The 25,104-nt window shown below is 39.8% G+C and overlaps 1 protein-coding gene across 4 annotated transcripts in view; it reads left to right on the top strand.

The window, feature by feature from the left end:
- Nucleotides 1-9,349: 9,349 nt before the first annotated feature.
- Nucleotides 9,350-25,104, top strand: part of ADGRG2 (adhesion G protein-coupled receptor G2) — a gene marked incomplete at its 3' end in the record, with an annotated part of 55,868 nt that continues 40,113 nt past the window's right edge. For 3 of the 4 annotated variants that reach the window (XM_082045743.1, XM_082045742.1, XM_082045741.1), the window contains exons 1-2: nucleotides 9,350-9,459; nucleotides 23,676-23,794. In XM_082045743.1, the coding sequence (XP_081901869.1) occupies nucleotides 9,428-9,459; nucleotides 23,676-23,794 (151 nt within the window). In that variant the 5' untranslated portion in view covers nucleotides 9,350-9,427. Of the gene's footprint in view, nucleotides 9,460-9,978; nucleotides 10,046-23,675; nucleotides 23,795-25,104 lie in introns of those variants that run through there. The other variant, XM_082045744.1, reaches the window with a different exon arrangement.

The following is a 25,104-nucleotide window of genomic DNA, read 5'->3' as shown; positions in this document are numbered from 1 at the left end:
TTTTTGTGGCCACAGCCATGGACATTTTGCTGACCCAGGAACCTAGCACAATCAACTACCTCTCTGGGCCAATTTCCATTTGAATGGACCTTTCTCAATAAAGATGACTAAACAAAACTCCTCTTAAGACCTTAGTGATTCTTTGGCAAGCCAAAGAGCTTAATACGAAGTGGCAGAAAGAAGTTTCTGCTCAATACTTTGCTGGAAGTACAAGGGACCACCATCGGGCCTTTCCTAAACGGCAGGACAAAGTTCTGTCAACTTACTGGGGGTATTTTGCATTTTTGCAAACATTAATCTATAATCAGTGCAGTAATCAAAGAACGAGATAAGTTAGGTAAAATAATTTATCATGCAGAATGGATCCTAAAAATAAAGTCATGTGTAAGTTGGTTTTCTGTGGAAATCTCTTGATTGTTCATGAAGAAGAATCATACAGTTCTTCAGTTTTGCCATGTTATCTCAGGTTAAAAGTCAGACTCTTATGCCACTGAACATGAAAAGTACCCAAGATAGTCATCAAATCCTAAGCAATGTGTCCCTCCTTTCCAGAAGACGCGACTACGTCCAATTCTATATACAAACGAATATACAAAGAATGACTTTCACCGGTGTTCAGAAAATCTGCACAAGACCTAGTAATCACTTAAACAATACCTAAGTCCTCAAAACAGACTTCTAATTCCACAAATTATGTGTAGACTTTCTCCTGGCCTTTTGAACAGGAACAAATGATACTTGAAACATATGTGCTCTTATTTGTGATTTGATTACCCAGAATAACATAAAGATTCAGGACCTTGATAAATTTTAATTTAATCTTGGAAGAAATACATTTCAGAAAATTATGTGACACCTAAGTTTGATTCAGAGTCAGGCTAAGTTTGAAGATGATGAAAGATAATTCACAGGAAAAAAAAAAAATCTCAGGAAAACAAAACAAACACACACCATTCCCCTCAAACTCCCAAACAAGTTTAGGGACTACAAAAAGGGAACCTTGGCAAAAAAAAAAAAAAAAAAAAACTACAGGATATAGCTAACATATCATATTGATATATGAGTTATGGTGGTTTCAATTTTACTTTTCTGCAGTGGAAGTCCTGTGCCACTATTCCTCCCCATGTTTCAGTTGCCTGGTCTCAAAGGTAGCAGACTGAGCAAGGACTCGACATGAAGTACAGAAATGTAAGCAAAACTTTGAAACAGAACAAAATTAGAGAGCCTTGGAACAAAAGTTGAGGTTGCATAAAGTTATGAAAATGTTTTCTCTAAACATAGCAATATTGTCTTATTTGTAATATGTACAGGTATATGACTGCTTGCTTCAAGGAGAACTTTGCTCAGAGTTTAAAGATGCTGTGAAAGACACAGAAAGCAGTCCTCCAAGTGTAAAAGATACAAAAGCAAAGACCTGTATGCTCAGTAAAATGCCCATTTGATTTCCATACAATAACTAACATGTGGATTAAATTCAACATTAAAGTGAGTTCTATTTATGCAAAGCTGAATTTAGGGCAGCACAATCCTGTGTTTTCCATGGCATTTAGCTGAGCACCAAAATAGGGTGGGTAGGAAGAGGGAACATAGCAGTGAACTGGAGATATAAAACGTGGTTAAGAAAATAATATATTAAGTAATGTAGACAAGCAATAGGAGTAAATAAGGCTTCAGGAATAGAAAAACATTAATAGAAAAGATACAGTGGTCTAGAATCAGGCTGACAGTTTTCTTTAAAAGGTTTTACTCCTTTAAGCTCCATGGAGCTTCAGCTTGTTTATCCCAATGGAGGCTTTAATTTAGCTAAATACATACAATATCTCAAAAACAGGGCAATTAGCAAATAAGTCTGGAAGAAGAAAAGTCAAGACCAAAAATAATTGTTAAGGGATTCAATACAGAAAAGCTCTACAGCCAGAAAGTTGTAATTCTTTAAATTAAAAAAGGTCCTCCCCCCGCCATGACACAAAATGTAACAGTTTATATCATAAAAATATTTTTTATTCAATTGAGTCATTCCAGCTGGAAAAAAAAAAAAATAAAATCAAGTTCTGCAAAAGATCTGGAACTTGTAAGAAGACATTGCAAACTATTAGAGGAGACAGGCACATAATGGTAGAAGAAAACATTAATTTCCTGGCACTTGAGGCTTTATATGCTTCTTTTTTTATCTCAATCATCCAGTATTATAGGTTGTTTAATATTTAATGTTGCAAATTATTTGACCTAGGTAGAAACAAGAAGTGGATTTTCTGCACAAAGCATTCAGAATGTTAGTCAAGTTACAACTAATGGCAGTGCTGAGGTTTATTAAAACTCCTGTGGTTCACTTAGCCAAAGAGCTTTCTGGCACCACCAAGAATGACACATTGGCATCACTGTTAACATTTTAAAAGATCAACTAAAAAGATATTTAGTATAAAACAACTGATGTGTACAGAAAAAGGCTGAAATACTATCTCCGGTCTACAGATGAACAATGAAATTGCTGTCTACCATTTTATTTTCCTTTTCCATCAGACATGCCACTAGTGATTTCAGTTCATCCCAGATGAAGATAACTAGCCACATCTTATGCTATGGTGTAGTATCTGCTTCCAACCAGATATAAGGATTGTTGAAATGTAGTTGACCTGTAGCAGGTTGTCTAGCTGCACATAGCCTGTTCCAGAAGCTGTCACTTAAACAGCACTTGAAATTGCAGCCTTCAACTCAGAAATCACTTACCCTAAAGTCTACATATGCTGAACTCTTTGGAAATCTAGAAATCTCCTTTGCCTTAACCCTCCTAAAGAACACCAGTATTGACAGCTGGGTTTGTGGTTTCTGTATGTATATACAGGGTGTTTCAAAAATATGAACCCAGTTTCAAAGATGTAGTGATTTCAGATTGGGTCCATCTTTTTGAAACACCCTGTACTCCGGCATCATAGGCAGAGCCATGGAGGAAGGGCTCTTCTGAGCTGAAAATTTGTCATATTCTGGTTTTCCTCCCAAATGTGCTACTATGATTAAAAAGAAATTTTGTGAAACAGCTTTATGTTGGTGTAAAATCAAAGGCAGCACGGATTAGTTGACCTTTTATGAATGACTTTCTTTCTTTTCACACCAGTAAAAGACTGAAAAAATGATGGGGTTAAAAAAATAATATAGCCAGTGGCATTAAAATTGTAGAAGTTGGAACTTCAGCAGAAAGATCTTCCAGAACTACTGCAACAGTTTGATAAGGTCTCTCGCCACTCCCTGATTTCAGTCACTTGCTGTAAAGTGTGGACAGAGTTCAATACTGCAAAATAGGGGAATTAATTACAAAGTTAAACTGGAGGAAGGAAATCTCCCCTCCTTTGATGCATCAAAAGCATGTTGCCTTTCTTGCTGATCCTCAAAACATGCTGAAATCTCACATTTTACTCTGCATGTCACCATCTACCTCTTATTTTATGGTTGAGATGAACATACTTTGTTTAAAAGACACAGCAGAGCCAAGAACAGAGATAGACAGGACAACTATGAACTCAAGTTTTCCTCTCAAGAAAAGAAGAAAAAAGTGTTGTCAGGGAGGAAAGGACTTGGCATGAAAGCTAAAATCCTTTCCCTAGTGTGTGAAAGATATACATTGCAGACCATACATTGGAAAAGTGTGCCCTGATAAAAAAAAGATCCTCCTCTGTTGCTTTACAAGTTACGTAGAGCTGAGAATCAGCAGGGGTATAGTAACCTCCTTGACTTTGTTTTAACAGTTCACGCTATGATCAAGGTCTTACTACACAAGAGCATTTAATGTGGAAACACTAGAGTTAGTGTAAACTTTTGGAGGTTAACACAGCTTTTTTGTAAATTAAGATTTTTTTTAAAAAGCAAAAATATGAAATGTTCCCAGAATGAGAATTTGCCTGCCAAGATCCACACAGACCCATTTTTTATGAATAAGTTACAACTCCATTAAAATGTTTGTTTAATGGAAAGACAAGTGTTGGTATAATTTAAAGAGAGTGAGTGCCATAAATTGAGAATAGAGAAGTTTTATAATTCTTTCCAGGTGTTCTCTTCAGAACTGCTTTCCTTGGCAACTCCTCTTTGTATTTTCTCATAATATTAATTAGGACCTTGGTCTGGGTTTTGGGTACATGAGCCTTTCGTCACCTTCAAGTTTTTTACAATTTGAGGATCATTGTCCTTTTCTTGGCCAAAAATGTATTTTTATACTGAGAGAAAGCAGTGTGTTGGCAGTTCTTCTCACAGCGTCAGACACTGGTTGAGACTGGAGGGCACCTCTGGAGATCGTCTGGTCCAACCTCCTGCTCAGAGCAGGGGCTGCTGCAGCGGGTTGCTCAGGACTGTATCCAGACAGCTTTTGAGTATCTCCAAGGGAGGAGACTCCACAACCTCTCTGGGCACCCTGGTCCAATGTTTGATCACCCTCACCATAAAAAAGTTTTTTCATATGTTTAAATCGAATTTATTGCATTTCAGTTTGTGCTCCATTCCCTTTTAATTCCAACAGGTAATAATGAAGGCTCTTAACTCCACAAAATGAAGTATTGTAAGAAAACGTATGCAGAGGGTGAACCATTGAAGGGCTGACCACCCAACAGAGAAGAATGTTCATCCTGCTGCTACATATAACCACTCATTCTTTGTATAATTATAATGAAATTTTGCTAAACAAACCAGAGATTTCTCTTTTCTTTTGGCCTGGCCTAACAAATTGCCCCCCATGCCATTTTGGAATCTAAATGCAAAAGGGACACTGAGCTGGAATGCACCGTTGTGTGTCTGTAAGCAAGAGGACCTGCAACATGGAATTCAGCAGGGTCAAATAACCTGTTGAGCATAAATATCACTTGTCATCAGTACACAATTCTTCAAACATGTTTTTTTAAAAGAACTAGTGAAATACATGTTTCTTTGGTGACTTGAGGCTTAGAAGTTAACCACAGAGATATAGTTATTACTATAATTAATAATAATAATATCATTTGGACCTTCAGTAGAGAAGATATTACATATTTCTTTGGCTAAGCACATATTTCTTTTGTTTTATGAAGAAACTGCAACAGTCAAAAGAAAATCTTACCCTGGGCGTTGTACTTAGTGTTTGACAACACGTGTAAAATCACAGCTGGATAGACTAAACCTCCTTATTTAATTATTACATATCTAAGAGATTTCTTTTACATACTGGTTCAGTTGACATTCAGCAAACACTGTGTTCATGGTATCCACACCTATATGCTACTTTCTGACAAAAGAATATTAACAAGTAGTTATCCTATTAGAATGTTAGATAGGTATATCTGCTCCAAGGACTCTCTTGTAAGATACGGATTTGTTGGTCAGGCACAAATTTTGAACAGAGGCAGACTCTTTTTCACAAACGGAGCTCTCAACTTTGTGCTAAATATGTGCAGTTTTAAGATTAGACTTAAGATCCTCCTCCCTTGATATGTTTAACTCCCTTCAGCATCACAGCTAGTCCATATCATTTCCTTATCCTAAAATTGCTCACCCATTGTTTACATCTTTGTAATGCTGAATGCAGAAAATAGACTGAAAGACTCATATATGATTTTATTTAATCTTCAATGTTACCATCAGTTAAAAAAAACCCACCTAAGCTACTTTTGACCTAATAATCTGTAATTTACATGTCTTATAACAAGTATATGAGATTATAGAACATGAATGATTGCAGGGGGGGACATGGACAGACTATATTAATATATTAAATAAATAAGTATAACCATTTTAACTGTTGCTTTGTACCTCCAGTCAGTTTCTGGTGCTCACAGAAACATCTAATGTGGCAAAGAAGAGGACAAAACCCCACAAAATCCAAAGCCATTGAGATTATCAGAACGCCTTTTTGCTTTGCTTTTAAATTGAGTAGCTTAGATATAAATGGTGCTACCTTAACATGATTCATTGAAGCAGTCATCCCCCTAACTTTATGCTTACTCCTTTTTAAGAGAATAATCTACTTAAACTCTCTGGGATTGACCATATACAGATCACAGGGCAAAGCAACCTCCTATCCTGCACACTAGTAAAAGGGAAGGAGTAGGGAGAAGCAAACACAGGATGTCTGTCCTGTTGAGCACCTGTGAAATAACAGCATCTTACCTTCAGAGCATGAATGAAAAGGCAAACAGACCTCACCTCTTCCACCACTTCTCCCGTCTCCTTTCACTTATCAATTACTTGTGTTTTTTCCTACTGAGACATGGATTACATCATTAGAACAAGTCTCATTTGGATACATAAATTATAAACATGAAATGAACGCTGCAATATGTCACAGTAATGTCTTATCTCCCTAGGAAACACAGATACACACACACATAAATAAAGAGAGAAAGATTTTAAAGAAAAAAATAATAATCCCAAACCAATTAGAAAGCTTAACATGAAGTTCTGGTAAAGGGGAAATTAATGTGAATTTAGGTACTGCCTTTGTTGGAGTCAGTGTTGGGGTTTCTATGTTCAACCTTGTTGAACATAGGTGAAAATAAAATGCTTGAATTGTCAAACCTTTGAAATCCAGTAATCTCTAGTAGGAGGGTGCATGGCACAATTTATATCAACACCAGATTATGGTATCCATTTTCAAGTTAGTCACCTTTTGATTAGCAAATTTCTAGAGAGTCTTCCAGCTCCAGGAACTATTAGCTTTATTCAAGATGTTGTTAATATGATCATCTTGCCTGAGGAGAGAAGATTTGCCCCTTCTCTCCATTCTCTTAAACCTGCATATGTCACCTGCCGTTCCTACTAAACCAGTGCTCAGTATTGCACAACCACACAATAAAAGAGGTATTGAGCAATCTGAATTAAGGCAACCTTTTTGGGGTTTTGGGTGGGTTTTTTTGCATTTTCTCAAAAACATGAGAAAACTAATGGGTCTGAAAAGTTCTTTATCATTCAGTTATCCATGCTTCTTGTTCAGACCTGCTACAATCTACGTTTTCTTGGTAAGTGCATATGAGTTTGCCTTTGGCTTGCATGTGACACTGGCCAGATCCAGTGTAGTCCTGGAACTATATAGCTGGTGTACTGGTGTACTGGTATCTGAGCGAATATACATAGATTTCAGGGACTTTTCCAGCTAAGCACAGCTATAAAAATACATTTTGGGAATTAAGCTCTTTATTTAGCCCTGCCTTGTAGGTCATTAGTGATCAGTTCTGTTTAGTTTCTCTGCATGATACTGGATACTACCCACTTGTATGCAATAGACAGTTTAAATAAACAATTACAAGTTTAAATAAACAATTACAGATATAAATTGAGTGGTTTCCTTTTGTAAATTACACATAATAAATTAACTTGGCCTGAGTGGAAAGGGAATAGGAATTTTGAGGTAATTGCCTACATTTCAGTGCTTGAAAATTCTGACACTGGCTGATTTTTATCCAAAAGAATGTGCCATTTGTCACAGGTGCCTGGTGGACAGGGGCAGACTTCCATTTATCTGTATGCTGGTAACTATTCACACAAGAAGCAACACAGTAAGCTTAATAACCCTGCACTGTCAATGTGTAACACGCCCAGTGGTTAAGTTGGCCTTCAGTTTCCAGCCTCATTCAAAGTTTCAGCCTTTCTGCCGAGACATCGCTAAGCCACATTAATAAAGCACACTGTGGATGTGTCAAAAGAGCACTGACGTAGAACCACTGGGCAAGTGTTTTCATAGACAAACAATATTCTCATATATCACACCCTTAGCATTAGCTTCAGGACAATTTTTCTCTTCTTCCTTATTGACCTCAGACATCCTGATCAACATGAAGGAGATGTAATTCTCTCAGGTGGTATAAGGTAGGAAGAGAACACCATTTGTGGTACTTAAACATTTGAGGAAGTTGAAGATAAGCAAGGCAGAGAAAGATAAATGCCTCCTGTTTTTTCCTGTGTGAGGAACTGCAAAAACACTGGCTTTGTGTTTCACTGCATGCTGACTCCAAAGCATCCAAAGACACCATCAATCTAAGCAAAATGAAACAAGGCTCTTCATCTAACCCCAGTTCTTCTTCACAAGTACTTTTCTATGAAATCCTGCTCATCATGTGGACTCATCACACTCTGCATCCCCAGGAACACCTGCTGTCTGTGGAATTTGTAGAATTTATCCCTGTCTCGTCTTCAGTAACACTGAGAAGAGCTGTTGCCTAAGGTTCCCACCTTTCCCTCAGGATGTGCAGTGTGAACTGCTTTGCCCAGCTGTGCCCTGGAGCCACACTCAGCTGTGCCTAGTGACCGAAGCTCCAGCCGACACCCAGAGAGCAGTTCCTAAACATTTCAGTACACTAAGCAATTAACAAACAAATAAATGAAAGGTCATTGAAAATGCTGCATTTTCAGAATTCACTTTATCCCAAGCAATTAAAAAGAGGGAAGAGGAGGGCCACAGCTGCAGCTTACTACTGTCCTTCTGATGGCTAAGCAAAGTTCATTTACACTGTCAATAATGTGAACTGACTGAAGGAATGAATCTCAAACGAAATCGAATGAAGGCTGCTAATTCTGAAAAACTACATTCACATTAGGGCTTAATGTAGTTAAGTCTGTTCTAAAAGTGAAATAAGCTATACAAGAAAAAAAATGTTGTTTTAGCACTGAATGTGTTTTCCACCAAGGACTTTAAGACAGTTTAATTGGAGTGGTAATTAGTCCCCCAGAGTTCGCTGTATCCAGCTACTGCTTCACAGAATCACAGAATGTTAGGGATTGGAAGGGACCTCAAAAGATCATCTAGTCCAATCCCCCTGCCAGAGCAGGAACACGTAGATGAGGCTACACAGGAATGTGTCCAGGCAGGTTTTGAATGTCTCCAGAGAAGGAGACTCCACAACCTCCCTGGGCAGCCCGTTCCAGTGTTCTGTTACCCTCACTGAGAAGAAGTTTCTTTTCAAATTTAAGTGGAACCTCTTGTGTTCCAGTTTGAACCCATTACCCCTTGTTTTATCATTGGTTGTCACCAAGAAGAGCCTGGCTCCATCCTCGTTACACTCATCCTTTATGTATTTATAAACATTAACGAGGATTAGTAAGCATTAATGAGGCAGCATGCTTGCTGCCTTTAAACCCTTCGACCTGCCCCCGGCCAGCCGAACGCCTCAGGAGCTGTCCCGCCAGGCTCCCGCTCCCCTCAGCAGCCGGGGACGACGCCCGCACCCGTGGGGCCGCCGGCTGGGGAGGCGCCCGCAGCCGCCGCCGGGCCCGCCTTGCAAAGGGGGGCAGGGGCACCTCCCAGGCGGCCCCTCCGGCCGCCGCCGCAGCGCTGGGTTCCCTCTCAGCTTCTCGCAGCACCTCCCTCGCCTGCCTCCGCCCCCCGAGCGTGTCCAGCGGCTGCCCCAGCTGCGGGGGCCGGCCGCCTCGTCTCTGCGCCCAGTGCCGAGCGGGCAGCGCGGCGGGGCGGCGGCGCAGGATGGGACGGGACGGGCGGTCTCCCGGGGCCAGGTGAGCGGCTGCGGGGCTCGCGGGGCGTGGGCGGCCTGGGGCGGCGGGCTCTCCGGGGCTTGGGGGACCGGCAACACGGCGGGCTGCGAAGGTTGGACTCGCCCTGACGGGCTGAGGTGAGCGACGCTCCGGGGCTAGGCGGCAGAGGTGCGCGCCTCTCTGCGGGTGGGCTTTCCCGCTCACCGTCCTTGGAGGGACGGCCGGGGTGAGGGCAGAAGGGTCCAGCGGGAAGCTGCCTGCGAAGCTGGCGGTGGCGGGCGGAGGAGGGCAAGTCGTGGAGCTTCGCTCCCTGCAGCCAAGCCCTGCGGCTCCCCCTTAGTCACGTTCCCCTCGGCGATCCCACCCCTGAGTGGCACTTAGGGGTTTCGCCTGGTCGAGGGAAGCACAGTCCGAGTGGCCTGAGGGGAGATCCCGCCTGCGGGCACAAGGCGTGCCGTGGGGCCGGGGCGGGGGCCGCGCGCTGCCGGGGCCGTTGGTGGCCGTTGGGACTCGCGAGCGGGCCGGTGCGGGGTGTGAGGCCACGATCAGAGGCTGCGGAGGACACGTTTCAGAGTTCGTCTTGAAGGAGGACTGCTCTTCTTACCCGGTACATTCCGCAGTAGTGCTAGTAGAAACGTTTCCTTCTGGTTTCCAGCCTTATTTTAAGCGCTTAATCAGTGATGATGAGAAAACAGTAACATATTTAAGTCGGTTTAAAAGTGAATGGTTTTGTTTGATGCATCAGTAGGATCTGAATGTTTTCTACGATGAAGAGCAAGGGAAGCGTCCTGTTGGGTCTGAATTTCTAGACTGGGCCAGATTTTGCTCTCACACACGTTTTCTGTGGGAATGGGTGCTGAGAGTATAACATCAAAAGGTTTTGCTGCTTGTTTCTCGTACGTTCTGCAAGGTAACTGGTGTCACTGAAAGTAAAATGTCTTCAGAGTCACCTGTTGTGCACAATAATTGTTTGGAGGGTTTTTTGGGTCTGTTTTTGTTTGTTTGTTTGTTTTTGTTTTTTCTTTTTTATTTTTTACTTTTCCCTTTACACTGGCTAAGTGAAGAAATATCAGTGCACTGGAAGCTTTCTTTCCTGGCTGCATTTATTTTTGCTTTGCAAATATATAGGTTACATAATTCACAGGTAGAATTTATAACAGTTCTGAACTCTGTTGCAAAAGCAACTGTGTGATTGTCTTGCATTGATTTATGCAGAAATGCTGAAGCAACGTTTGTAAACTAATTCACTGTCTTTCTAAAGGCGTGCCTATCCAGCAAATTAAACGTGTGGTTGTACAAGCCCGGGCTGGTTTTGGCTTACATGAAATCAGTTATAGTAGTGCTGAATGCATGGTAGAATGAGCTTCAGTGTGAGCCAAAATAAAGTTTACAACCTCAGGCGTGCAGATCTAAGTGTTATTTGGTCCCAAAGCAAACTATTTGGCTATTTACCTCTGTCACTTGTGCTGAAAAGCTAAAGCTGGTATAGTGTGCGCCTCTGCTCAAAATACGCTTCCTCCTTTTGGTTGCGTAGGCTAACAGCATGCATCCTCGTTAGAAAAGAGCTGCGCAGGTTGAGATTCCTGTTCTTAAGCTTTAAGCTTATGGCTATACCCCTTTCTTCCTAGGACGGAAAGTATACTTCTATGACTGTGTGCATGGGGGAAACAAGCAGGACTTGGTCTTCTACCAGCTGACCAGAAATGTGTTTGTTTGAATTAAACTGAAGAACAGAAAACATGTCCTTTTCTTAGAAGGGTCTCCAAGTACTTGTCTTGACTGAGTAAGCACACTTATAATTTATTGATAAAGACAGTCTCTAAAGTGAAATGCTTTGAAAGAAGATTCAGGGAAGAAATTGTGTGTAAACAAAGTTTGCTTAGGTATGAATTGGGACCGCAAAATTTTCTGCTTACGCTGCAAGCTAGTATCATCTTATTTCTGCTGTGGCAGTCAGAAACCAAGTAAACTAATGTTATTAGTATCTTTATTAATATTACTTTAGTATCTTAAGGTAATTCTATAGATCAGATGGAGTTTGTGAGTACATACTTCCATATTTAATGTTAAACCTCTATTTCTTATACATCAACAGAACTTGGCTCAAATTAGAGCCAGCTGGAGAGAGATAAAGGACTACATTCTCAGTCTCAAGTTAATTGCTCAATTTATATGATTTTTTGTGCTGTGAATGCTTTAGTCAGGTCTTTCACCAATAGCTGTAGAGTGTTGGCAGACGGAGAAAGTTTTGGATTTCATGAGAGAATAACTTGTTAAATTTGGACAATTTTAAGTTCTTGCTATGTAAAATGATCAGTGACCTTGGCAAACACAGTGTACCTTTAAAGCTGATCACTACACTTGACTTTGGAATTTTATGTTTTCAGTGGAATAGCGGATTATTGGAAGGCCAAAATCAGGGTAGCTCATACAATTAGTCTCGTTGCCTTCAACAGAATTATTGGCAGGAGTAAGGCATAGTATTTGGCCTGAAACATTAGCTTTCTGATAAATGATAAGTTTAGTAGTATTGTTATATCTAGGTTCAAGTAAAAACTTTACTCTTTTTTTAGATGCACAAATTTAGAGAATATTTGAATAATTGCAGGACACTGGTAGGTGCTACTCAGCTTGTGAAGAAGAAAGGAGCAGAGTGAATAATTTCATTTTTCTTAGATAGATAATCATGATTACGAGGGTCTTGTTCTTCCAGTCAGTGTAATTATAACATGGAAAGGATCTATATTTGCTCTATGAAAAGATAGTCTTGTGTAACTATATGGTACTTAATAGGACTCAATTTTTTGGGAATCTTGCATTCCTTTTGTGCCAAAATATCTTTGAAATTTATGGTTGTTCAGGGTGGACAAAGGATCCTTTGTAGTTGACATTAAGTCAAAGACAAAAAAAAAAAGAATCTCACACTCCTCCCTGCATGAGTCAGATGCATTTGTCTTCAGCTGTGAGCTGGACATGTATACCACAGGTGCTCAACCTACGAGTGTTACTTCCATCAGCTTCAGGACAGTTTTATTTTAGGTAATATGTAGTAGAACTGACACAATATTTTAGTAGCGTATTTGGCAGCTAAAGTCCCAACCTCAGCATTTTCTGGTTTTGTTTTATTGATGAGCGGTGTAGCTCAGAAATATAATTATTGTTTGACAAAATATCTGCTTTTCAGCTAGTACCTTATTAAAACATTGATTTTGCTCTTCTGTTTTAGGTCCTCTTCTGCTGGCTACTGAAATAGTGTTTTTAACATTTCAGAGAAAAACTGTAGTTTGTAGCATGATTGACTTATTTGCTTTAAAAGAAAAGAGCTTCTTCAAATACATGGCAGATAAAACTAACACTAGAGGCAATGTAGGCCCACTGATGAATGAGATGGGTGCCCTGGTGACAGAAGATACAGAGAGGCCAGAGTTACTGAATGCCTTCTTTGTCTCTGTCTACTCTGCCAGAGGCTGTTCTGAGGAACCCCCTATCCCTGAGGCCCCAGAGGAAGGCAGGACAATGGAGGAGTTTGCCTTGGTTGATGAGGACTGGGTTAGGGAGCAATTTATGGACATCCATAAATCCATGGGTCTTGATGAGATGCATCTGCGGGTGCTGAGGGAGCTGGCTGAAGTCATTGCTAGGCCACTCTCCATCATTGTTGCTAACTCGTGGGGAACAGGAGAGGTGCCTGAGGACTGGAGGAAAACAAATGTCACTCCAGTCTTCAAAAAGGGCAAGAAGGAGGACCTGGGTAACTATACACCGGTCAGCCTTACTTCTATCTCTGGAAAGGTGATGGAACAACTTATCCTTGGTACTATCTCAAGGTATATCAAGGATAAGAGGGTCATTAGGGGCAGTCAACATGGCTTCACCAAGGGGAAGTCATGCTTAACCAACCTCATAGCCTTTTATGAGGACATAACCAGCTGGATAGATGATGGCAAAGCAGTGGATGTGGTCTACCTTAATTTCAGTAAAGCATTTGACACAGTCTCCCACAGCATCCTCGCTGCTAAACTGAGGAAGTGTGGTCTGGACGATCAGGTAGTGAGGTGAACTGCGAACTGGCTGAAGGAAAGAAGCCAGAGAGTCATGGTAAATGGGGCAGAATCTAGTTGGAGGCCTGTATCTAGTGGAGTGCCTCAAGGGTCAGTACTGGGACCAGTATTATTCAATATATTAATCAGCTACTTGGATGAGGGAATAGAGTGCACTGTCAGCAAGTTTGCTGATGACACCAAGCTGGGAGGAGTGGCTGACACACCAGACTGCTGTGCTGCCATCCAGCGAGACCTGGACAGGCTGGAGAATTGGGTGGGGAAAAATTTAATGAAATGTAACAAGAGCAAGTGTAGAGTCTTGCATCTGGGCAGGAACAACCCCAGGTCCCAGTATAAGTTGGGGAACAACCTAATAGAGAGCAGCGTAGGGGAAAGGGACCTGGGAGTCCTGGTGGACAACAGGATGACCATAAACCAGCACTGTGCCCTTGTGGCCAAGAAGGCCAATGGCATCCTGGTGTGGATTAGAAGGGGTGTGGTGAGTAGGTTGAGAGAGGTTCTCCTCTCTGGGCCCCTCAGTTCCAGAAGGACAGGGAACTGCTGGAGACAGTCCAGCGCAGGGCAAAAGAGGTGATTAAGGGAGTGGAGCATCTTCCTTATGAGGAAAGGCTGAGGGAGCTGGGTCTCTTTAGCTTGGAGGAGACTGAGGGATGATCTCATTAATGTTTATAAATATGTAAAGGGTGAGCGTCATGAGGATGGAGCCAGGCTCTTCTTGGTGACAACCAATGATAGGACAAGGGGCAGCAGGCACAAACTGGAACACAAGAGGGGAAAAATGAGGGGAAACTTCTTTATGGTGAGGTTGACGGGGCACTGGAACAGGCTGCCCAGGGAGGTTGTGGGGTTTCCTTCTCTGGAGACATTCAAAACCCGCCTGGACACATTCCTGTGTAGCCTCATCTATGTGTTCCTGCTCTGGCAGGGGGATTGGACTAGATGATCTTTTGAGGTCCCTTCCAATCCCTAACATTCTGTGATTCTGTGGTTCTGTGATTCTGTGAAAACTGTAGAATGTCAGTTACGCTAGATGAGACAATGTATAGAAAAGAAATAGCCTATGAAGTTCTCCAGTCTACTAAAAATACTTTTTCACTCCATAGCATTTAGAGGAAATTACTACAATTTATCACATTATTTCTGTTTTCTGAAATTTGCATGAGTACCTCAGGTGATGCCTTACTTACCAAAAAAAAGAACACCCACTCACAAATTAAGCACTCTGCATGTCCTCGTTTATGGTGCTCCTTAAAGGAATTGTCAAAGAATTAAGACCTAAGAGATCCAGTAGTAGGTTTGCCAGAAGCCGTGGTGTTTGACAAGATATAACACATTTAGAAATGGTAGAACTAGCAAGAGAATGAATAATGTGAGTATGCTGATTATGGAAACAACATTGTGCACACGTAACAAAAACCAGCATCTTTTTACTGACGTTTTTAGTGGTTTAAATATTCTCTTAAAAATCCATTTTATATTCCTTAGAGCAAAAATTACTTTGGCTCTCTGCCTGGATTTATTAGACATCTGGGCATGCCTGATTGTGAATGCTGCCAAATTCCACATTGAATTTCTGAGTTCCCATCCAGACTTTGAATATCTTTTTTTCCTTTGCACCCAATTAATTATGGACATGAGCTGACTGAATGGGTTTCTGATAATACTTGTCACTTCATGTTTTGAAGTCTGGGGGACTTTGTCCCATCATTACTTATTCATAACAGAGTCCAAGTATTCATGTAACTTTAATTAAAAAATACCTTACTTTTTTCCACTCTTATCTATGTTTCAGCAAGTTGGCACTGTGGTTAGGGTGGTTTACTTGTAAGCGGGCTAATCACTTTTTTTTTTAATAGAGGTGTTGATGGTGAAAGAAGCCATGTCAAGTGTAGCTGTACAAAGTATGTTTTCTGAGCTGATGCATTTATGTGGGCTGCACACAGAAGTTGTGCTGGTTTAAATAAATGAAGTTGCTTGGAAATCATCTGCTTTCTTGTGTAGTAACTTTCAAACATTTAAGAATGATTGCTGTTGACTAATTTGTTTCAGTTGTATTAGTCTAATGTAGGTTCTAGTTGGAACTTTGCCTCCCCTTCTTTCCCTAACAACAGATGGGGCTTGTCCTGGCAGTGGTACCATCTCTTTTCCCCTGCCCTCCATAGACTTACATTGTACCAGAGGAGCAGTGCTAAAAGAGACCCAGAATGCGGTTCTGACATAGTCCCGTTTCGTAGAATGTATTAATAGAGGACCCCTAAATATTTACCCCATGGGAAGACTGAGGTGCCAAAGTGACTATTTCTTTAGGCTGTATAGCGATGCCATATTCCTAATCAGAGTTGTAGTGGAGATCAGGAAGATGTTTGCTTCAGTGCATACATCTTTCAAAACTGTTGAGCTTTATTTCTTTGCTATAAACTATTAATTTTGGTCATCGGGCTGTTGATTAAAACAGTCTGAGAGACTGTTTAAAAGAAAAAATACCCACAAACCAAAACAACAACAACAACAACAAAACAATAAACAAAATGTCTCCACCAAGTATTGTGCTTCTTAGCTTCCACAGAAATTTTAACAGCTCCAAATGCAAGATCCAAGAGATCTGTTAAGTCCATAAAGTGAAGTTTAGGATGAAATCATAATATAATTTCTTTTTTTAGGGTGCTGCTTTTCAAGCCAAGAGAGCATGGAAAGGAGAGTGGGGAAGGAGAGTGTAAACTGAGCAAAAACAACTGGTTTCCCTCTCCTCCCTTACAGTAAGATGAAATAAACTTTCAGGTCTCATTTTTGAAAAGTAGCAAAATTTAAAGCATGAGCTGAACAGTCTTCTTTCTGGCTCTCACTTGATTCCTTACAGCCTGCTTACATTGTTCACTGGTTTGAATATTTCAGCTTTAGAAAAGTCTTTGTCCTTCCCTCTTTCTCTCTGCATCAAATTCAAGTCCTGTTACCGAATATAAAGATTTTGCAAAACTTTGTCTTTTTTGCTATGCTTGTGTCTTTGTACACACTTCCTCATCCTTTTTGCATGGCTCAAGGTGCATGTCTAGCATTCCTTTGATCTTTTTCTGTGTGCCAACTGAAATATAGTCTTTGTTGTACTTTCAGTCTTCTACTCTGCAGAACACTTCTTTTGTTATTTCACCCCATGAACTTATTTACCTCTGTACTCTGAAGTATACAGGTCTCTTGGATTTTGCACTTGTTAAAAATGAAAATATAAAAACCTGACTGAAGTTGAAGTAACCAGATTTGTGACAAATGTAACTACTTTATTACATCTCTGCTTCTTATGTCTCATCAGTACTTTGTAAACTCTTTGAAGTGGAATCCTGCTCAGGTATTGTCACTGAAGGGCTTTTGTGTTTGCTCTGGAAGATTTAATAGAGCACCTGGATAACATTGTTCTCTCAAAGAAATACACAATGCAGAAGAGGATTTTCTAGATAGTGTAGAACTTTTATAAGAGCTAGAAAGAGGTCTCTTGCTCCTCTCCTAGGTGATTGTTGAATATGAGAAAACATGGCCAAACTGGATAAGAGGGAAGAAAAACTTGTTTGAAATTGTTGCCTGTTCCATTTTTGTACTATATACAATGACACAAGTTACTGTAAGAGAGAATTCAGTACCAAAAGTACTTTTTGGCTCTGAGAACTGTAATGGAGAGCCATCCAATAGCATATTACACTCATTAATTCACTTATACAAACCTTAATGATTAAGCTTACATTTTTACATGAATCTAAGGAGAGATCTAGGAGTTGAACTGAGGGTAGACATTGACTTATAAGCTTGATATTTGTAAAATAAAATTAAAAAAAACCTTTTCTTATACCACTATCCTCAGAAGTTGAAAGACTAGACAAAAGAATGCATTTCTTGGAGGGTACTTTCTCCTGTTTATTTCTGTTAAGAACTGAACCAATGAGCTGTGAGTTTTTTCAGAAGACTGGTGTTTAACAGTGGTTTGTTGCTCTCTGTAAGCCAACTTATTAAAAAGTAAAATATTTAATGTCTTTGAAAACAGTAAAGATTTGTGTTATGAGGATAAGTTTGAGAGGTCCTCGAACTGGCTCCACACATTACCACTGCAGTCTTAGAAAATGCTAGTGTTCTACATAAAGCAACTATGTGTAGAACACAGTATGACTGTTTTTACAGCCTTCAATAAAAAGTGGAGAAAATATTGAAAACCAAGCTATTATCAGACAGTAATAATCCTATTACTGTCTTCTGGAAAAATGCATTAAAAAATCCCATGGAACAACATTTTAAAATCAATGGTGCTTACTTCTGCTGTTAAGTCAGTGGATGCTGTATGTGCCAAAATTCACAGTGACATAAGACTTTCCATTGTAAGCGTCCTCCCTATTACATCTAACTTGCTTCAGCCAAAATTTAAAAATAACACAAAAACTTTACTACATTTTGGTTCCAGTCTGGAAAATATAAGGGGTTGATGGAAGAAGTCTGCAGCATCAAGAAGTTCACATACTTGAGCTGTAAGATGTTTCTCTTGCTCACTTCTGCCTTTTATCAGCTGGTGTAGATTTGAATACTGCAGACTGTCACAAAACAATGGCCAGAAGCTTACCATTCATTATTGCCATCTTCCTTAAGAGTAAACTCCATAAATTTTGGAAATATTTTTATTGAAATCCAAGATTTTAATAGGGGCTATATACAAAAGTAGGCAGAGTGGGCCCCAAAGACTGTGAGTGGAATAAGTGTGACTTGAACAGAACACATTGAAGTGCAGCAGTAGACAGCATGGTTAGAAATAAATGAGTGATTGCGTTGGGTCATGATTTCCAACCGAAGTTTCTGTTACGAACAGTTTATGCATTGGCAGTGAGAACCTGCTCTGGCTAAAACGTGGCATAAAAAAATGAATAGTTTATTAAATTTTAGAGACTGTCAATAAATAGATATATTCAACAGGATCTGTAAAATTTGAATATATTTTTCAAAAGGTGATTTAATGAAGTACAATACAGCACGAACCAGCTCTCTTTTCATTTTTGCACTTTTCTTTGGCTTTAAGCCTACTGAAAATATATCTGCTATAATACAAGGCAAGTAGTGGCTTAAGGTAAGCCCCTATATCTCTTGATATGTCACCCATGGGTGCACACTTGGAAAGCAGTCCAGGTTTCTCACACTGCACTTTGAATGGAGCTGCATCATGTGGTCCTCTGTGAGGCTTGTTGCAGTGGCATGGACACCATGTCATCTGCCTTCCAGTTGTGTTTGTAACACAAGCCCAGTTTCCTGGGGCACCTCAAAATCACTGTGGATACTTCTGAGTATCTACCTAAAGGACATTTAAAAGTCAACTTCAAACAATGTTTCTCATCTTTCAGAGGTACAAAGCTGAGTACAGCAGAGTAAACATGTAAACATGGTAAAAGCCTTACAAGCCTTGGTTTTAACAGTTTTCTTTGCCTACTCTTTTTGTTGCTGTTGACTTACTGACCTTCACCCTTTCTTCTGCTGGTCCTTCTGCAGCAGGCTCCCTCTCCAGTATTTGTCTTGGTAAACCTATTAGGTTTCAGCAACTTCTCCTGCAGAAACTCTGTGCTCTTTAGGCAAGTAAAACTCACATTGTGTTGAAGGACAATTCGATCAGAAAACTAGTAAAATAGCACGACATAACCTAGTTAATACTAATGATAAGAATACAGACTCCCCTTTATACCGTCCTCCTGTCTTCATTTCCAGTAACCTCTTTAATTTCTAGAGAATGTTGTATTAATGCAGAACTGCAAGGCGCGTAACACAACATGCAAAACAAACGTTTAATTTTTCGAAGTATGTTTAATTTGTTTTAAGAAAAGTTCTATCAATTCTAGTTTCACTTTCAAGTTAATGTATGGTATGATTGGTTGTGAAACCTTGGTACCAATGCTGCAAGATTGTCACTGGTCAAAATAGAGCACTCTTCGTGGAGAGCAAACAAGGGAGAACAGATATGTGCCTAAGCCCTTACTTTCTGTTTTCTGAATTTCCGTTTTATCTACTGACCATAAAGTGATTTATTACATTCTCTTCTACTTCAGACAGTTAGCTCTTTGTGCATAAAAGTGACGTAATTCTTATTTGAGAATAGTAAGTGAGAAAGATAGCTAGTTACAGCTTTACCTGTGGTCTGTGCATAGAATTCTCACCCATGCTTGGGTGACTCAGTAGTTGTGCCCAGTAGTGGTTTACTTGATTAGATTTGCCTGATTTACAAGTGAAAATTTTTTATCCTACTGCAAAAACTGTGCAGATTCATGCTCGGCTCTCTGAGTCATGCCGTATCCACCTATTATAATGAACAATACAAGTGTTTATTTGAACAAATGAACAAAATTAATAACAAATGAAAAATAATCACTTATGCCTAATTCTGTGATGTCCACAACTATATATTTACAATTATATTACTTTTCACGATCATAATTAAGAGTAAAGTTTTAGAATTCCAATACAAAGAAGGGTTTAAATAAGTTTAAGAAAATGTTTTGGCATGTATCATATGATCTTTTTTAGATAGATATGGTGAAATAATATTGTACGTCTTTTTTTTTTTAATCTAAATCTATCAAAGCTAGCAGCATCTTTTCTAGTGTCTAAACAGCATTTTTGGAAAAAGAAAGAAATACTAATGTTATTTTCCTAACTCTTTTAATTGTACTTGTTATCCATACATTGGAACTAATCTTCAGCTAGCATAAATGTCCTAAGTCTTGCGAAAAGTCAGCTGAGCTGTGGCCACATCAGGATTTTGCTTGATACATCCACTCCCTTTCCTGCTATCTGGATTTTATTGCTTTCCATCAGACCATTAACCTGCATTCATAGCTTTGAATAGATTTGGAGTTCTTGATGTGACTATATTCTGTCAACATGAAGCTGTGTCTCTGTCCCCATTTTTCTTTGCCAGGCCTATCTCAGGAAGTGAGAATAATGTAAAAAAAACTGGAGGGGATAAAAAAGTATTGAAAGTATTTATTGTAGTCTTTCGTTTAAACACTGGGCAAATATTAGCAAAGCTCATTCTGTGAGGCTTGAGTTAGAGGAATGTCTGTTCTTACTCTTCAGGGCTACATAGCACTCAGGCAGAGCTGGAATCACAACCAGGAATTTCTTGGCTCTTGCCCACAACTTTGAACTCTTAGAATGCAATTGTTGCTTCTGGTGGATAGGGCACTAATGTAAGCTGAAGACGGGTTTGGACATGTTTCCTGTAAATCTCTAGAAAGCTAGTCCACTTATGACATTTTTTGCTATTTTTACTTGCTTTTATTGGTCTGTTCCTGCATAGGATTCTGTGTATTAGCTATGTCCATTGTTTTAGCATACTACTTATTTTCCTCTCAGCTTTAGCATGTTTGATTTTTGTATTCACAGTATCACAGTATGTTTGGGATTGGAAAGGACCTCAAAAGATCATCTAGTCCAATCCCTCTGCTGGAGCAGGAACGCCTAGGTGAAGTCGCACAGGAACATGTCCAGGCGGGTTTTGAATGTCTCCAGAGGAGGAGACTCCACAACCTCCCTGAGCAGCCTGTTCCAGTGCTCTGTCACCCTCACTGAGAAGAAGTTTCTTTTCAAATTTAAGTGGAACCTCTTGTGTTCCAGCTTGATCCCATTACCCTTGTCCTATCATTGTTTGCCACCGAGAAAAGCCTGGCTCCGTCCTCGTGGCACTCACCCTTTATATATTTATAAGCATTAATAAGGTCACCCCTCAGTCTCCTCTCCTCCAAACTAAAGAGACCCAGCTCCCTCAGCCTTTCTTCATAAGGAAGATGCTCCACTCCCTTAATCATCTTTGTTGCCCTATGCTGGACCCTCTCCAGCAGTTCCCTGTCCTTCTGGAACTGAGGGGCCCAGAACTGGACACAATATTCCAGATGGTGTCTCACCAAGGCGGAGTAGAGGGGAAGGAGGACCTCTCTTGATCTACTAACCACCCTCCTTGTAATACACCCCAGGATGCCATTGGCCTTCTTGGCCACAAGGGCACAGTGCTGGCTCATGGTCATCCTGTTGTCCACCAGGACCCCCAGGTCCCTTTCCCCTACACTGCTCTCTAATATGTAATTTCCCAACTTATACTGGAACCTGGGGTTGTTCCTGCCCAGATGCAGGACTCTACACTTTCCCTTGTTAAATTTCATCAGGTTATTCCCCGCCCAACTCTCCAGCCTGTCCAGGTCCCGCTGGATGGCAGCACAGCCTTCTGGCGTGTCAGCCACTCCTCCCAGCTTAGTGTCATCAGCAAACTTGCTGATAGTACACTCAATTCCCTCGTCTACATCGTTAATGAATATATTGAATAATACTGGCCCCAGTACTGACCCCTGAGGTACTCCACTAGATACTGGCCTCCAACTAGACTCCGCACCATTGACTACCACTCTCTGGCTTCTCTCCCTAAGCCAGTTTGCAACCCACCTCACTACTCTACTGTCTAGACCAAACCTCTTCAGCTTAGCTGTGAGGATGCTGTGGGAGACTGTGTCAAAGGCTTTACTGAAGTCAAGGTAGACCACATCCACCGCTCTGCCATCATCCATCCACCTTGTTACATTCTCATAAAAGGCTATGAGGTTGGTCATTCCTTTCATCAATAGCTTTTCTTTCTGCTCATTAACATTTGCAGCACCCATGCAGATGCCAGTCATGATGTTGCCTCAATTTGACTGTTATTTCCTTAGTGTATTTGAATTTTAAGCACAGTATCCAAAATCTGCAAAGTGGAAGCAGTATGTGTCATCATCCAGAATGGTTTGCTTCAATGCAAGAAGTATGATCTTATTTTTGGACTAGAAATATCACATATTGTGTAATTGCCCATATGCCCACTGGCTGGCAACAATGTTGCAGTGCTCTAATTTTTAAAAAGCCTTTGCTTTATGTAATCTATGTTATGTTATCGTAGGTGTGCAATTTATGTGCATTTAATCAATTTTCAAAATGTCAAGTATCTAGCAACTTCACTCTTTGGCAGTTTATTCCTCTACCACTTCTCTTGGAGAGTTCAGCCCATAGTAATGATTTTATGCTGATAAATATTTACATTAATGTGAGTGCTTGCAAAAAATACATTTTAGTCCTAACCTTAAAAGGAATTTACAGCTCCTGAAAGAATTCATAATTTACCGTGCTTGGAAATAAGGGAACATAAGCATGTACAAAAATATAGTGAAGTTTGCAAGCAGTATGAGTGCTAACCAACATACACATATGTCAAACTTGTGATGGCAAAGTTAAATTTCTGGTGTCATGCATAATGCTCTGGTCTACCATAAAGCTGATACATTAAACATAAACAATATGTAAAGTTTACCGCTTGTTTCAAGAATCAATTATAGAACCACTTGTAACTACGTGTCCCTAAAAGTTTTTATTTAGGAAATACTGCATGCAAAAAGCACATTTCCTTTGACATGCAAAATATTTTGATGTACCTTTATTGAAAAGACTTCTTTTAAAAAGTGTATAATTTCATAGAACATTATCTCTTACAGTGGGAGGTATGTTCTTTTGTCTACTGCCATGTCTTTTTGCTCACATTAGGCAACCATCACTAGGAATAAATGTGGACAAACCAGGTTTTGACCCTACTTTTCATGAACGTGCTGCCCACAGTGAATTGTGGCATTTCTTTCTTTTTTTTTTTTTTTCAGTAGCTTCCTGCCTTGAGAATGAGATGAGGATTCAGAATCAAACTCTTGGAAGACTGAAGAGATGCTTCCTATACACTTACTGAGATTAACAAAGCTTTTGGATAAGCTCTCCAAGCTTGCTTTCTAGCCATTTTGCTTGGGTGCTCTGTTGGTGTGGGGTTTTTTTGTTATTTGATGGTTTGCTTGCTTTTTGAAAGCCTTACTTGTGCAAGGACTCATGGCCATGCTCTGGTGCACTTGTGAATCTTTGGAGAACTAGATCTTGAGTGTTTTTGTTTGTTTGTTCCCCCCCCCTCCCCAGCAAACAGTTTCTTTCTTAGTGACTTGGCAAGATTCCACAGAGTGTTTGTTCATTTCTGTACCATATACACCCAATAGTATAACAGGGTTGAAAAGATTTACGCTCTTGGGTTGGAAACATAATTTGTCATGATATCTGCACAGCTGCATGTTTTCTACTCACTGAGGTTTATTTATTTATTTTTTATTCTAGAATGGTTGCCTGGGGAAAACAGCACTGCTGTGTTGGCAGAATACAGGATATTTTCTTGAGATTCACGATTGTTCTAGCAGTCCTTTTACTTCATTTGTTCCTGGCTACAGCAGGCAAAGGTAAGACAATTTTTTCCTGATTTATCTAGTGTAGGTATTCCAAATAAATAGCATTAGTCTTGATGAATAGAACTTTCGAATATACTCAGAACGGGCAAGTTTCTGCCCTCTTGAAATCAGGAGGAAAACCTGCCATTAACAAGAAATGGAACAGTTGGTGCTTAGCAGTTTGGATATACAAATGCTCTGTTAACAGGATTTGTGTTCAGAGAAAGTCATCAGTAGTAACTTCTTTTTTGGCTATGGATGAGGAGAGGATGTAAACACAGTTATGTGTTACTTTCTTGCTAATTTTTTGAGCTGGAAGTGTTACTATTTTCAGAACATGTCGTTAAATCTTTTACACTGCTCTTACACAAACATCACAAGATCCTTTGAGCTTGAATCTACCTTGTGCACGTATGAGTGTAGAACATCTGCATTGCTCTTGGTCGTGGATCCAAATATTGTTAGGAAGAAGGCAGTAAGGTCCAAAACATGTAACAGAAGTTATGTATTTGAATTTGACAGTCTGTGTGCTCTTTATATAACCAAATGAAGAATAAATTCATAGGGTTCTTGTACAAATTGGGTAACTGACATGGCGATGCTTTTTTTATGAGGTACAGTAGAATCAGAAATTTGTGATTTATTCATGGCTGTTCTGTAAGCAGCAGATACAAATCTGTCACTACTCTGGACCTCAATAGATACAGATAACAGTGCTTGTCTTTCATAAAACTTCTTTATATCCATATTGTGTAATACATTTATCATGTTAGTAATGTGCATGGAATATTAAAAAATTAGAAGTGTTTTTTGCCATATACTGAATGGCTATTTTTAGAAACTGCTTCTTACGTCATGGTGTGTTTTTTTACTCTAATAGGTCAAAGTTTATTGCAGTTCAAATGTACCTAGTAAGTATGCCTGCTTAACGACATTATACTAGCAATTAAATTTCTCAGATTTACAGACTAGACTAGTTCTGATTCCAATTCTCCAGACGTAATAATTTTCATAAAATGAAGCTTTTATTGAGACAGAATTTGAGATTCAGCTGATAAAATTGTTACTAACATGGTCAGGTTTTAACCTTATGTACTTTGAGTAATAAAAAGGACAGTGCTGCTCTGAAGATGGGTAGATGTTCTACAAGAATTTTTCCAGGGAAAATTCAACTACCTCTGGAGTTCTGATGCAGGAAGCAAAGAGGGATTTTGTCTTTCAACTACATATCATTTGCAAGTGTCAGTAGTCCTTCAAGAAAAGCTAAACTGATGCAAGGTTTTATTTATGGTTCCACCCTATTTTTTTGTTTGTTTATTTTT

The sequence above is a fragment of the Streptopelia decaocto genome, assembly GCF_964273445.1.
Source record: "Streptopelia decaocto genome assembly, chromosome: 1".
Lineage (NCBI taxonomy): Eukaryota > Metazoa > Chordata > Aves > Columbiformes > Columbidae > Streptopelia > Streptopelia decaocto.
Note: the sequence above shows the minus strand (reverse complement) of the source record. Positions and strands in the feature narration are given on the sequence as shown.